Genomic DNA, 15,058 nt, shown 5'->3' with positions numbered 1-15,058 from the left:
CCAGAAAGATTAAAGAAATATGGCAAAATAAAATTCCTAGAGAAAATGACATTATTTATAAGATACAACAGGCCCTTTCTCAGCATTATGCCAAAGCCCAAATCAACAATATCTGAAAAGCAAAAGGTATCACAAGCAAAGTCAACACAAACAAATAATTTTTTCTCACAGATGGTTCATATTATTGTGGAGGCAGCTTCTAGGATGGCCCTAAATGATACCTGCCTCCTGGTATTCACACCCTTGTCTAATCACCTCACCAATATTAGGTTAGAAAAAAACTTTTGGTTTCTGTCTTGGGCTTACTATTTTTCCAGGGATCCCTTGCCATGTGGGAAGCTAACTGGCAAGACCTCAGAAAGCCCAGTGAACAGGCCCGTGTGGCAAGGAACCAAAGTCTGCCGACGATCACACAGTACACTTGGGGACAGATATTTCCTCCTTCAAACAAACCTTCAGATGAGACTGCAGCCCTGGCTGATGCCTGGATTACCGTCTGGTGAGAGGCCCTGGGCCAGAGGTTCCTAGCTAAGCCATGCCTGAATTTCCAACGCACAGAAGCACTGAGATAATAAAATCTTTGTTGCTCTACACTATTACATTTTAAATGGGTTTTAACAAATGAGTAAGGAAGACACACACTCTAAAAGGGGGTAAAAAGAGTCACAACATGAAAAATGATGTTGTAAATTAAAAAAATTTTTCAGGGCCAGGCATGGTGATTCAGACCATAATCCCACCACTTTAGGAAGCCAAGAGGGAGAACCAGTTTAGGCCAGGAGCTCGAGACCAACCTGGGCCATGTAGTGAGATGCATCTCTACAGAAAATTTAAAACAGAAAAGAAAGTAACAAAAATAATTTTTCACCTACAGAATTGAAAAACATAAAAATATCTAAAGGCTACACAGGAAATGGGCATTACTCATATTCAAATAAGGTACATTTAAATGGATAAAATCTAACTAGAAGGCAGCCTATATCAAGGTTTAAAGTGCTCTCCTACTCTTCAACCCTAGAATTCTACTTTTATAAACTGTATTCTGATAAGGCATATATATACCCTGTTTGGTAGGGAAAAAAATTTTTAATAGCTATCAATTGAACAATGGCTAATTAGGGTATATCCACACAATAAAATATAATGCAACCATGAGAGAATGAAATAAAACCAATCTCTCTCTTTCTTGAGAAGGAGAAAGAGGGTGTGGTTTAAATACTTTGATAGAAAGAGGTATGACACTGAGAATCTGATACTATGATATAGAAAGAGGATTAATACTGTGAGAGAAAGAGAGAAGGGGTAGAGGGGTTTGATACAGTGAGGATAAAATGTGTTAAGGTACTGCAGAGTCTGTCCAGATTCGAATCTTTGCCCATCCGTCCACTTGCCAACTGTGTGACCCTGGACAAGTTAATTTAAAATTTCTTTGTACTTAGGCTTCCTTATCCAAATGATAACAGTATCAATCACACAGTACTAATGGTAAGAATTACGTAAAACTACACATGTCAAAAAATACATATAATAAGCAAGTATTTGCTATCATCAACTACTAATCCCCCAAAATGGAATGTGTGGGTATTTAGGAGACAAATATTTAAAAAATAGAGATGCTGTCATAAAAAATGTGGAATTTCCTAGTTTATGGACAATAAGGGCTCAAGGAATTTAGAACAGCAAGATCTCCGTAGCTGACTTGAATCATCTGGTAAGTTTCATACAGGAAGAATTTGACCTGAGTTTTCATAGATGCACAGAATTTACATAGCAGGAGAATGGGAGTGATAGAAACGCTGAATAAAAGCAGAGTGGTCATAGAGAAGAACATATTTCAAGGCCAATAATATAAAAAGTTTGGAAAGTTAAGTATCTGGAGAAAATGGAAGACTATGGAAGTTTCTGAGTACACAAGTAAACTAGGCAGGTTTTACTTTCTAGACTATGAAGAGCCATAGAAGATTTATGGGCAAGAGAAACAACACGACCAGTGAAACCTCTGGGATTATTCTAGTCTTAGTATGCAGAAGAGATTAGAAAGGAGAAGACTAAGGTAGACGTTTATAAGTGGTTAAGCCAAATAATGACAGGGTCTGACAAGAATAGTAGTGAAGAGAAAGAAAAAGAAGAGACACAGCCACAACACAGTATGAGGAAAAAAGAAAATCAAGTTAAACAATGACTGGATATTAGGGATGAGCGAATAGAATAGTCTGAATAACAGTGAATTATAAAACCATTAAAAAGAAAAAGCAAATCCAAAGTTCTGGGAACCAGTAGGAGAGATTTCCATTGAGTCTTAAAAGTTAAGCCGTGGTTAGATAAGATGGCTTGCCAATCTGAGATAGCAGTACAACATTCAGATATCAAGATCCAGTGGGCATTTGACAACATAAGACTAGTACTTGGGGGAGAGGTGAGAACTGAAAACAAAAACAACTGAATTTTTAAAAACTCTTTAGAACATTCTAGACATTTACAGCAGATGGACACCAGAATGTGGTATAACTGGTGTTAGAACAGAACAGTGATCACTTCTTATTATTATATGCCTTCATGTTTACCATAGGTCTTAGCACATAGGAAGCTCTCAATAAAATGTTGCAGAGGTGGGAAGGGTAGGAAAGGGAGCAATGCTGCATAGTGGCAGAGGCTTAATTACAGCAGCCAGTGTCTTCTGGCTCTCTCTGCTATACCACAACGTAGAGATAACATATGAGCTTCCATGCATAGGCTCCCCTAATGAGGTACAGAAAAAGAAAAGAGATGACAAGAACTGAACCTTGGGATTGCTAGTGTCTAGAGGCAGAAGGACAAGAAAAAGGAAGATAGCAAAAAAAAAAAAAAAGTTACAAGAAAAATGAATAGTGTTGTAACATGGTTTCGATGTTTACCCCTTTCCAAACCACATGTTGACATGTAATCTCCAGTGTTGGAGGTAGAGCCTGGTGGGAGGTATTGGATCAAGGGGGTCAACCCCTTATGAATGGGTTAGCACCATCCCCTTGTTGATGAGTGAGTTTCCACTCAGTTCACAGGAGATCTGGTTATTTAAGAGAGTCTGGGGACGGGCATGGTGGCTCATGCCTGTAATCCCAGCACTTTGGGAGGCTGAGACAGGCAAATTGCCTGAGCTCAGGAGATTGAGACTAGCTTGGACAACATGGCAAAACCCTGTTTCTACAAAATAATAACAACAATAAAAATAATAATAAAGTCTGGATCTCCCCCTTCATGCTCTGGCTCAGCTCTCACCATGTGATGCACCTACTCGCCCTTCACCTTCTGCCCGTGATTAGAAGCTTCCTGAGACAATTATTAGAAGCAGATGTCTGCACCACACTTTCTGTACAGCTTGCAGAACTGTGAGCCAATTAAACCTCTTTTCTTTATAAATTACTCAACGTCAGGTATTCCTTTATAGAGATGCAAAAATAGACTAACACAAGTTGCATCATGAATTTAAAAAATTTTTTTCAAGAAAGGAAGCATAGGAAACTACACAAAATACTTATATGCTACAGGCAGTGTTCCTCTGGTCTACATCAACACAGTACAAGGGTGGGGACAGGTCGCTTTTTCAAGTATAAATTAAGAAATTTTAACTTACCTTTCACAGGATTTATATATATATGTCATTTATAATGACTACAAAAGTAATACTGCAATCTTCAGTGAATTTTCTCTCTACAAAATACACGACTAGAAATAAAATCATTGTAATGCTTGAGCTGGACAAAAATGTGCACAATAGAAGAAATTTGAAGCAAAAAGAAACAACCAAAAAATAATCATTTATGGTACATGTATTATGACAGCAACAAAATACATGAAATACCAGACGTTTTACCTTAAATCTCTTGTCCTGCAATACTTTCTTGATGGCGACCAGTTCTCCTGAATCACAAAGTTTGGCTTGATACACCACACCAAATGATCCATTTCCAATCACTTTAGTGTCTGTATAGCTGACTTCTTGTGGCCTGTCTGGACCCTGCCCAGGAGTTGCCACCACTGTGGTCACCTTGCTGCCATCCTTGTCTCCTAACGGAAGAAAGGAAAAAAAAATTTTTTTTAATGAGAACTATAAGGAATTAAATAGAGAAAATTGCCAACATATACAAGGTAAACTAAATTCTTTCTTTCTTTTTTTCTTTCTTTATTTTTGAGATGGAGTCTCACTCTTGTCACTCAGGCTGAAGTACAGTGGCACAATCTCGGCTCACTGCAACCTCTGCCTCCCAGATTCAAGCAATTCTCCTGCCTCAACCTCCCGAGTAGCTGGGATTACAGGCACCTGCCACCACGTCTGGCTAATTTTTGTATTTTTAGCAGAGACGCGGTTTCACCATGTTGGCCAGGCTGGTCTTGAACTTCTGACCTCAGGTGATCCGCCCTCCTTGGCCTCCAAAGTGCTGGGATTATAGGCATCAGCCACCGTGCCTGGCCAAAATAAACCATATTCTTTACTACAAATTATTTTTCGTTTATCACGTGTAATTACTTCAATTACTTGTTTCGATTATAAGTCATTTTTTAAACTCCCACGTATTTATTTAGTCATTCCACAGACCAAACACAATGCTTAGTTTCAATCCTATGAGGTAGACAGTACTGTTCCCACATTATAGGTAATAGGAAGAATGTTAGATTTGCCCATGGTCAAATAGCAAATTGTGAGCCCATAAAAGTCTGACCTTATCCATCCAATTCTAAAAGGTCTTAGGGCTTTTCTCAAGATCTTATTTTACTTGAAAATAAAATGTGTGCAAATAAAAATGTTTAATAATTCTGACTCTCTTCAGATCCTTCTACGTTTAGGAAAGTAAGGCTTTGAGTTTTAAGTTCCCTGAATAATCTTTTTCACAAAGTAGAAGACCTCTCAGAGAAAGCTCAGGTTAAGAAAAGAATGTTAATTTGGGGTTAACAGATATAAAACTTAAATAATCCAATCCATTCTGAACTGAGGCCCAATTACAAGCAGATTACTGGCTCCAGGGTCTCTATTTACTCATAGCTCTCTTCTTCCCTTTTTTGCCTTCTCTCATCCCTAGTAGCAACTCAAAGGCTTTCTTCAATTGAGGCACAAGAGCGACCTCCTACTTGACCAGGCACAGTCCACAGTCACCATGTTGTTTTCTGAATTCTTAATCGATTCTCTGAATTATGCTACCTAGTATCTGATCTAAAAGAGCTTTACATTGTTCTTTTAGTGACTTCAATGTACACAAAAATGTCTACTATTTCTTCTCTCTTCCCTGACAAATCTAAAACCAATTCTCAGTACAATATAAGTCCTTAGGCTCACTTATTGGACTTTTACTTTTTCCTGTTATTCTTCCATTATGACAATTTTCATTTTAAAATACTAACTGAATTCCAACTAACCTAATAAAAGTAATATAATATTTATGAGTATTTTTCTCTGTGAAATATAAATTGCTAAATGAATATCCAAATGCACTAATAAGATATTATAACCAATATTTATATCCATTTAAATTCACAGAAGTATTAATATACACAAAAGCCAGTGAATGTCTGCGACCAATTAACACCTTCGTTTGCAAGATGGCATTTATGGTTGCTTCCAAGATGGCCGAATAGCTCTGGTCTACAACTCTCAGGAAGATCGATGCAGAAGACAGGTGATTTCTGCATTTCCACCTTAGGTACATGGTTCATTTCACTGGGACTGGTTGGACAGTGGGTGCACCCCACGGAGGGCGAGCCGAAGGAGGGCAGGGCGTCGCCTCTCCCAGAAAGCACAAGAAATCGGGGGATTTCCTTTTCCTACCCAAGGGAAAGCATGAGTGACTGTACCTGGAGGAGTGATACACTCCTGCCCAAATACTGTGCTTTTCCCATGTTCTTCGCAACCAGCAGACCACGAGATCCCCTCCCATGCCTGACTCGGCGGGTCCCACACCCACATAGCCTTGCTCACTGCCAGGGCAGCAGTCTGAGATCAACCTAAGATGCAGGAGCTTGGTGGGGGGAGGGGCGTCTGCCATTGCTAAGGCTTGAGTAGGCAGTTCTATGCTCACAGTGTAAACAAAGCAGCAGGGAAGCTCAAACTGGGCAGAACCCACCGGAGCTCAGCAAGGCCTACTGCTTCTTTTACATTCCACCTCTGGGGGCAAGGCATAGCTGAACAAAAGGCAGCAGACAGCTTCTGCAGACATAAACGTCCCTATCTGACAGCTCTGAAGAGAGCAGTGGTTCTCCCAGCACAGCGTTTGAGCTCTGAGAACAGACAGACTGCCTCTACAAGTGGGTCCCTGACCCCCGTGTAACCTAACTGGGAGACACCTCACAGTAGGGGCCGACAGACACTTCATACAGGCAGCTGTCCCTCTGGGACGAAACTTCCAGAGGAAGATCAGGCAGCAATATTTGCTGTTCTGCAATATTTGCTATTCTGCAGCCTCTGCTGGTGATACCCAAGCAAACAGGGTCTGGAGTGGACCTCTAGCAAACTCCAACAGACGTGCAGCTGAGGGACCTGACTGTTAGAAGGAAAACTAACAAACATAAAGGAATAGCATCAACATCAACTCAAAGGACATCCACACCAAAACCCCATCTGTAGGTCACCAACATCAAAGGCCAAAGGTAGACAAAACCACAAAGATGGGGACACAGCAGAAAGGCTGAAAATTCCAAAAACCATAACACCTCTTCTCCTCCAAAGAAACACAACTACTCGCCAACAAGGGAACAAAACTGGACACAGAATGAGTTTGACAAGCTGACAGAAGTAGGCTTCAGAAGGTCAGTAATAACAAAAAATTTCTCCGAGCTAAAGAAGTATGTTCTAACCCATTGCAAGGAAGCTAAAAACCCTGAAAAAAGATGAGACAAATGGCTAACTAGAATAAACAATGTAGAGAAGAGCTTAAATGACCTGATGGAGCTGAAAACCATAGTACAAGAACTTGGTGAAGCACATACAAGCTTCAATACCCGATTCAATCAAGCAGAAGAAAGGATATCAGTGATTGAAGATCAAATTAATGAAATAAAGTGAGAAGACAAGATTAGAGAAAAAAGAGTGAAAAGAAATGAACAAAGCCTCCAAGAAATATGGCACTATGTGAAAAGACTAAATCTACGTTTGAATGGTGTACCTGAAAGTGATGGGGAGAATGGAACCAAGTTAGAAACCACTCCTAAGGATATTAACCGTGAGAACTTCCCCAACGTAGCAAGGCAGGCCAACATTCAAATTCAGGAAATACAGAGAACACCATAAAGATACTCCTCGAGAAGGGCAACCCCAAGACACATAACTGTCAGATACACCAAGGTGGAAATGAAGGAAAAAATGTTAAGGGCAGCCAGAGAGAAAGGTTGGGTTACCCACAAAGGGAAGGCCATCAGACTAACAGCGGATCTATCGGCAGAAACCCCACAAGCCAGAAGAGAGTGGGGGAAAACATTCAACATTCTTAAAGAAAAGAATTTTCAACCCAGAATTCAAAGTAAGCTTCATAAGTGAAGGAGAAATAAAATCCTTTATAGACAAGCAAATGCTAGGATTTTGTCACCACCAGGCCTGCCTTACAAGAGCTCCTGAAGGAAGCACTAACCATGGATAGGAACAACTGGTACCAGCCACTGCAAAAACATGCCAAATTATAAAGACCATCGATGCTAAGAAGAAACTGCATCAATTAATGGGTGAAATAACCAGCTAGCATCATGACAGGATCAAATTCACACATAACAACATTAACCCTAAATGTAAATGGGCTAAATGCCAAAATTAAGAGACACAGACTGGCAAACTGGATGAACAGTCAAGATCCATCAGTGTGCTGTATTCAGGAGACCCATCTCATGTACAAAGACATACACAGGCTCAAAATAAAGGGATGGAGGAAGATCTACCAAGCAAATGGAAAGCAAAAAAAAAAATCCCGGTCTCTGATAAAAAAAAATAACTTTAAACCAACAAAGATCAAAAGAGACAAAGGCGGCCATTACACAATGGTAAAGTGATCAGTTCAACAAGAAGAGCTAACCTAAATATATACGCACCCAATACAGGAGCACCCAGATTTATAAAAAGCAAGTCCTCGGACACCTACAAAGAGACTTAAGACTCCCACACAATACTAATGGGAGACTTTAATACCCCACTATCAATATTAGACAGATCAAAGAGACAGAAAATTAACAAGGATACTCAGGACTTGAACTCGGCTCTGGACCAAGCAGACCTAATAGACACCTACAGAACTCTACACCCCAAGTCAACAGAATATACATTCTTCTCAGCACCACATCGCACTTATTCTAAAACTGACCACATAACTGGAAATAAAACACTCCTCAGCAAATGTAAAAGAACAGAAATCACAACAAACTGTCTCTCAGACCACAGTGCTATCAAATTAGAACTCAGGATTAAGAATCTCACTCAAAACCACACAACTGCATGGAAACTGAACAACCTGCTCCTGAATGCCTACTTGGTAAGTAACAAAATTAAGGCAAAAAGAAATAAGTAATTTGAAACCAATGAGAACAAAGACACAACATACCAGAATCTCTGGAACACATTTAAAGCAGTGTTTAGAGGGAAAGTTAGAGCACTAAATGCCCACAAGAGAAAGCAGGAGAGATCTAAAATCAACATCCTGACATCACAATTAAAAGAACTAGACAAGCAAGAGCAAACAAATTCAAAAGCTAACAGAAGACAAGATATAAATAAGATCCAAGCAGAAGTGAAGGAGACAGAGACACAAAAAAACCTCAAAAAAAAAAAAAAAAAATCAGTGAATCCAGAGGCTGATTTTTTGAAAAGATCAACAAAATAGATAGACCACTAGCAAAACTAATAAAGAAGAAATGAGAGAAGAATCAAATAGATGCAACAAAAAATGACAAACGGGATATCACCACCGATCACACAGAAATACAAAATACCATCAGAGAATACTATAAACACCTCTTCGCAAATAAACTAGAAAATCTAGAAGAAATGGATAAATACCTGGAGAATACACCCTCCCAAGACTAAACCAGGAAGTTGAACCTCTGGATAGACCAATAACAGGCTCTGAAATTGAGGCAATAATTAATAGCCTACCAACAAAAAAAGTCCAGGACCAGACAAATTCACGGCTGAATTCTACCAGAGGTACAAAGAGGAGCTGGTATCATTCCTTCTGAAACTATTCCGATCAATAGAAAAAAGGGGAATCCTCCCTAACTCATTTTATGAGGTCGGCATCATCCTGCTACCAAATGATACCTGGCAGAGACACAACAAAAAATAAGAGAATTTTAGACCAATATCCCTGATGAACACTGATGCGAAAATCCTCAATAAAATACCGGCAAATCGAATCCAGCAGCACATCAAAAAGCTTATCCATCACGATCAAGTTGGCTTCATCCCTGGAATGACAGGCTGGTTCAACATACACAAATCAATAAACATAATCCATCACATAAGCAGAACCGACGACAAAAAACACGATTATCTCCATAGATGCAGAAAAGGCATTCAACAAAATTCAACAGACTTTCATGCTAAAACCTCTCAATAAACTTATCTCAACATAACAAGAGCTATTTATGACAAACCCACAGCCAATATCACACTGAATGGGCAAAAGCTGAAAGCGTTCCCTTTGAAAACCGACACAAGACAAGGATGCCCTCTCTCATCACTCCTATTCAACATAGTATTGGAAGTTCTGGCCAGGGCAATCAGGCAAGAAAAAGCAATAAATGGTATTCAAACAGGAGGAGAGGAAGTCAAAGTGTCTCTGTTTGACGTCTCAGGCCAAAAAGTCCTTAAGGGGATAAGCAACTTCAGCAAAGTCTCAGGATACAAAATCAACGTGCAAAAATCACAAGCATTCCTAGACACCAATAACAGACAAACAGCCAAATCATGAGTGAACTCCCATTCACAACTGCTTCAAAGAGAATAAAATATCTAGGAATCCAACTTACAATGGATGTGAAGGACCTCTTCAAGAAGAACTACAAACCACTGCTCAACGAAATAAAAGAGGACACAAACAAATGGAAAAACATTCCATGCTCATGGATAAGAACCAATAATGTGAAAATGGCCTTACTGCCCAAAGTAATTTATAGATTCAATGCTATCCCCATCAAGCTACCACTGACTTTCTTCACAGAATTGGAAAAAACTACTTTAAACTTCATATGGAAACAAAAAAGAGCCTGCATAGCCAAGACAATCCTGGGCAAGAAGAACAAAGCTGGAGGCATTATGCAACCTGACTTCAAACTTTACTACAAGGCTACAGTAACCAAAACAGCATGGTACTGGTACCAAAACAGAGATATAGACCAATGGAACAGAACGGCGGCCTCAGAAGTAACACCACACATCTACCACCATCTGATCTTTAACAAATCTGACACACACAGGCAATGGGGAAAAGATTCCCTATTTAATAAATGGTGCTGGGAAAACTGGCTAGCCATATGCAGAAAAATGAAACTGGACCCCTTCCTTACACCTTATAGAAAAATCAACTCAAGATTGATCAAAGACTTAAACATAAGACCGAGGTCCATAAAAATCCTAGAAGAAAACCTGGGCAATACCATTCAGGACACAGGCAAGGGCAAAGACTTTATGTCTAAAACACCAAAAGCAATGGCAACAAAAGCCAAAATTGACAAATAGGATCTAATTAAACTAAAGAGCTTCTTCACAGCAAAAGAAACTATCATCAGAGTGAACAGGCAACCTACAGAATGGGAGAAAATTTTTGCAATCTGTCCATCTGACAAAGGGCTAATATCCCGAATCTACAAAGAACTTAAACAAAGTCACAAGAAAAAAGCAAACAACCCCATCAAAAAATGGGCAAAGGATATGAACAGACACTTCTCAAAAAAAGACATTTATGCAGCCAACAAGCATATGAAAAAATGCTCATCATCACTGGTTATTAGAGAAATGCAAATCAAAACCACAATGAGATACCATCTCATGCCAGTTAGAATGGCGATCATTAAACAGGAAACAACAGATGCTGGAGAGGTTGCGGGAAAATAGGAATGCTTTTACACTGTTGGGAGTGTAAATTAGTTCAACCATTGTGGAAGACAGTGTAGCGATTCCTCAAGGATCTAGAACTAGATATACCATTTGACCCAGCAATCCCATTACTCGGCATAACCCAAAGGATTATAAATCACTCTACTATGAAGACACATGCACAACGTTTATTGCAGCATTATCCACAATAGCAAAGACTTGGAGCCAACCCAAATGTCCATCAATGATAGACTGGATTAAGAAAATGTGGCACATACACATCATGGAATACTATGCAGCCATAAAAAAGGATGAGTTCATGTCCTTTGCAGGGACATGGATGAAGCTGGAAACCATCATTCCATCATTCTCAGCAAACTATCACAAGCTCAGAAAACCAACCACCACATGTTCTCACTCGTAAGTGGGAGTTGAACAATGAGAACACATGGACACAGGGAGGGGAACATCATACACCAGGGTCTGTGGCGGATGGGCATCCAGGGGAGGCATAACATTAGGAGAAATACCTAACGTAGATGATGGGTTGATGGGTGAGCAAACCACTATGGCACGTGTATACCTATGTAACAAAACTGCACGTTCTGCACATGTAACCCAGAACTTAAAGTATAATAATAATAATAATAAAAGATGGCATTCATGACAGATTCAAAAGCAATGAGGATTCCTTCATAAGACAGCCCGGTGAGATACAGGCAGTCTATATTTATCATGGTCAGCTATCTTGAACATCTGTCTTTAGGTCCAAGGTAAAACACTCAAACTGGCATGATTTAATCACCCCAAATTCAAAACCACTTGTGAAAAGAAATAAATCTTGTCAGCACCACCATTTTTATTTATAGCAGTATTATATATGCTTTAAATGCATACAAATCCCAGCATAAGCCAATACAAAAAAGCAGTTTTCAAAGCTTTCAAACTCTGCCTTCAAGTCTCACCCCTCAGTAAAATAAATCTTAGGTATATTTGCTGAAAACCTAGTTTAATCTAATCTGAGTTCTAAATGATCATGCCCCACCCCCCAAAAATCTATGCTAATCTTAACTACAACTTTTCAAGTTGACTATAAACCTTACCATAAGTTATTCTCTCCCTCATTTGTAAAATAAATTTTCTTTACCTGTATCTTAGCAGTCCTAAAAACAGAATCAGTCTTTTGAACTTCAACTCTAAATGAAGAGATCCAGAAAGGTTAAAATCCAAGGTATTGAACACATTTTTATAATCTAATTGTCTCAAGAGAAGATAAAAAGCATACGTTATTTCAAACCTAGTCTGACTCTTCCCTATATTATCCAAGTCAAAACCATAACACCAAAAAAAGATTTCAAGGACTCTGAATTTAAAATTCCACTAAACAAGCTGCTTGCGAAATCTCACGTCTAACTTACAAAACAAGGATCATTAATAAACTAACATAGATTTTAAGAACAGTGGCCGAGTATGGTGGCACTGTAGTCCCAGCTACTCAGGAGGCTAAAGTGGGAGGATCCCTTGAGCCCGGGAGATCGAGGCTGCAGTGAACCAAGACTGCACCACTGCATTCAGGCCTGGGTGACAAAGCGAGACCCTGTCTCTAAATAAATAAATAAATAAATAGCCAGGCATGGTAGCTCACACCTGTAATCCCAGCACTTTGAGAGGCCGAGGCGGGCAGATCACTCAACGCCAGCAGTTCAGGAACCGCCTGGCCAACATGGCAAAACACCATCTCTACTAAAAATACAAAAATTAGCCAAGCACAGTGATGCACACCTGTAATCCCAGCTACAAGGGAGGCTGAGGCACAAGAATCCCTTGAACCCAGGAGGCAGAGGCTGTAGCAAGCTGAGATCATGCAACTGTACTCCAGCCTGGGCGACACAGCAAGACCATCTCTAACACCACCACCACAAAAAGCCCACTATACTCCACAATTTTAATTAACTGAAAAACGGAAAACAAAAACTGTCTGGGGTCCAACCAAAAATTATGTTTTTCTACTGCATAACCATATTTCAATAAAGGAAACAGGAGCCCCACCTTTGCACTTCCTTGCTCTAGTAAGAGAACTTAAGCAATATAAGCATTTGTGATGACTTTCCCCATTTGCCTCCACAGGTTCTACTTCTTTCTAAAAGAGGTCACATTTCAAGGGTTTCAGAACTAGCTATGAAAGATATCCATTAGAACCCTGGGATTTAGCATCTCTTCACTCCAGCCACTGAGCCTAGGAATGTCTATCCCAGCATCATAATTTGCAAATGGGAACAAGCATCAAATGAGACAATTCTGCTAAAATATTAAAAGCAGAGTGGAAAGGTAAAACAGGTCCTACAGATATAGCTGAAAGAGATTCTTAGGGCCTCTTAATTTTAAGCTGAGATTTGATGTGGACAAGGACCAATCTTTCACACTTTTGTACATCTAGAGACAATAAAGTACTTACTATCTTAGTAGTAATTAAAAGATTTACTTTATTCTGTCTAAAACAGTTAGAGAAATTGCTAAGAATTATTACAGACAATATTCTCCACCAATATGTACTATCTAGGTACTAGGAACAATGGGTCTTCAGTCTTTATTATAGACTTCAAGTATCCCAGAATTTTTATTCAGAAATTATCACATTCTTCAGACTGTTCTATCAGAGATCTGAAATAGCAGAGCTGAAAAGAATGGCAGGCCAATATGGGGTATGACTTAGCATGAATATTAGTAGCGCCATGGGTCAGTCAGCAGCTAGTATGCCAAGGAAAAGCACGTTACCATTTGGCATTAGAATTAGCCAACCTGGCAATAAGATAACAACTGTATAAAACTGTACTGTTTACAAAGAATGATCCCATACATTGTTTCATCTACATTAATACCCATAATAGATTAATTTATCATAAAGCTTTAGGTAGCAGAACTCATCACATGCCTCATGCTGCCTCTGCTATATTTTAAAACTTTCCTACTACCACTAACTTCATATTCTTTTCTCCATCTCCTCTTAAAAAAAAGAAGATAATGTTTCTGATAACATAATGTAAAAGGATCAGCTCCAGAGTAATAGGAAGTAAGAGAATAAATCAACAGCCTTTTATAGTTTTCTGGCCTCAACCATGTACTCCTTAATATCAACACCTATTCCCAGAGACACTTTAGCAACTTTAGGTTTTGAAATTTATACCAAAGCAAAACCATATGAAAAATAAAAATGTACAACAGTTGATTCTGTGACATCCAAACAACTTAATATTTGCTACAACAAATTGGGCTATTTCAGACCATAGCACTGCTTCCAAGAGACCAAAATCCTCAAGAAAAACTAGAAATCGTAACAAATCTGCTTAAACAAAAAATAACCATTTTGTCCAGGTCTAAATTTTCCTAGCATACATGAAACAGTAATTTCCAAACTAATTATATGGCATTATAATAAAATTGGTCTTCGAAACTACCTTGAAGGTACAACAGCACAGCAGCAGGAACTAGTTCAGCTTCAGGCCCTCTCTCCTGTCAGAGGACTTCACTCACATTGTACAAATTCCCTACATAATTAAAAAGCAGCATTAAATCTCTACTCTTTACCATAATAGATAAGTCTTAAATACATAAACCAGAATAGACTCCTCATGACACAATAAAAAGATGGTATACAAAAGAACAATCATGTTCTATTGAAGGCTGTTAAATACAGAATAATTTTTTTTCTTTTTTAAGAGACAGGGTCGTCCAGGCTAGAGTGCAATGACGTGATCATAGCTCACTCACTGTAACACTGAACTCCTGGGCTCAAGCAATCCTCCTGCCTCAGCTTCCCAAGTAGCTAGCACTAGAGACACAAACCACCACGCCTCGCTAATATTTTTTATTTTTTAACTTTTTGGAGAGAGAGGGTCTCACTTTGTTGCCCAGGTTGGTCTCTAACTCCTGGTCTTAAGTCTAAAATCCTCCTACCTCAGCCTCCCCAAAGTGCTGGGATTAGAGGTGTGAGCCACTGCATCCAGTCTAGAATACAAT

General features: G+C 39.2%; 1 protein-coding gene across 4 annotated transcripts in view; it reads right to left on the bottom strand.

Annotated features, from left to right (window-relative positions):
- LOC105470323 (glycogen synthase kinase 3 beta) overlaps positions 1–15,058 on the bottom strand; it is a 264,548-nt gene that overhangs the window by 167,743 nt on the left and 81,747 nt on the right. For all 4 annotated transcript variants that reach the window (XM_071092370.1, XM_071092371.1, XM_011722183.2 and 1 more), the window contains exon 2: positions 3,851–4,044. In XM_071092370.1, the coding sequence (XP_070948471.1) occupies positions 3,851–4,044 (194 nt within the window). The remainder of the gene's footprint in view (positions 1–3,850; positions 4,045–15,058) is intronic.

This window comes from Macaca nemestrina, chromosome 2 (assembly GCF_043159975.1).
Source record: "Macaca nemestrina isolate mMacNem1 chromosome 2, mMacNem.hap1, whole genome shotgun sequence".
Classification (NCBI taxonomy): Eukaryota; Metazoa; Chordata; class Mammalia; order Primates; family Cercopithecidae; genus Macaca; species Macaca nemestrina.
Note: the sequence above shows the minus strand (reverse complement) of the source record. Positions and strands in the feature narration are given on the sequence as shown.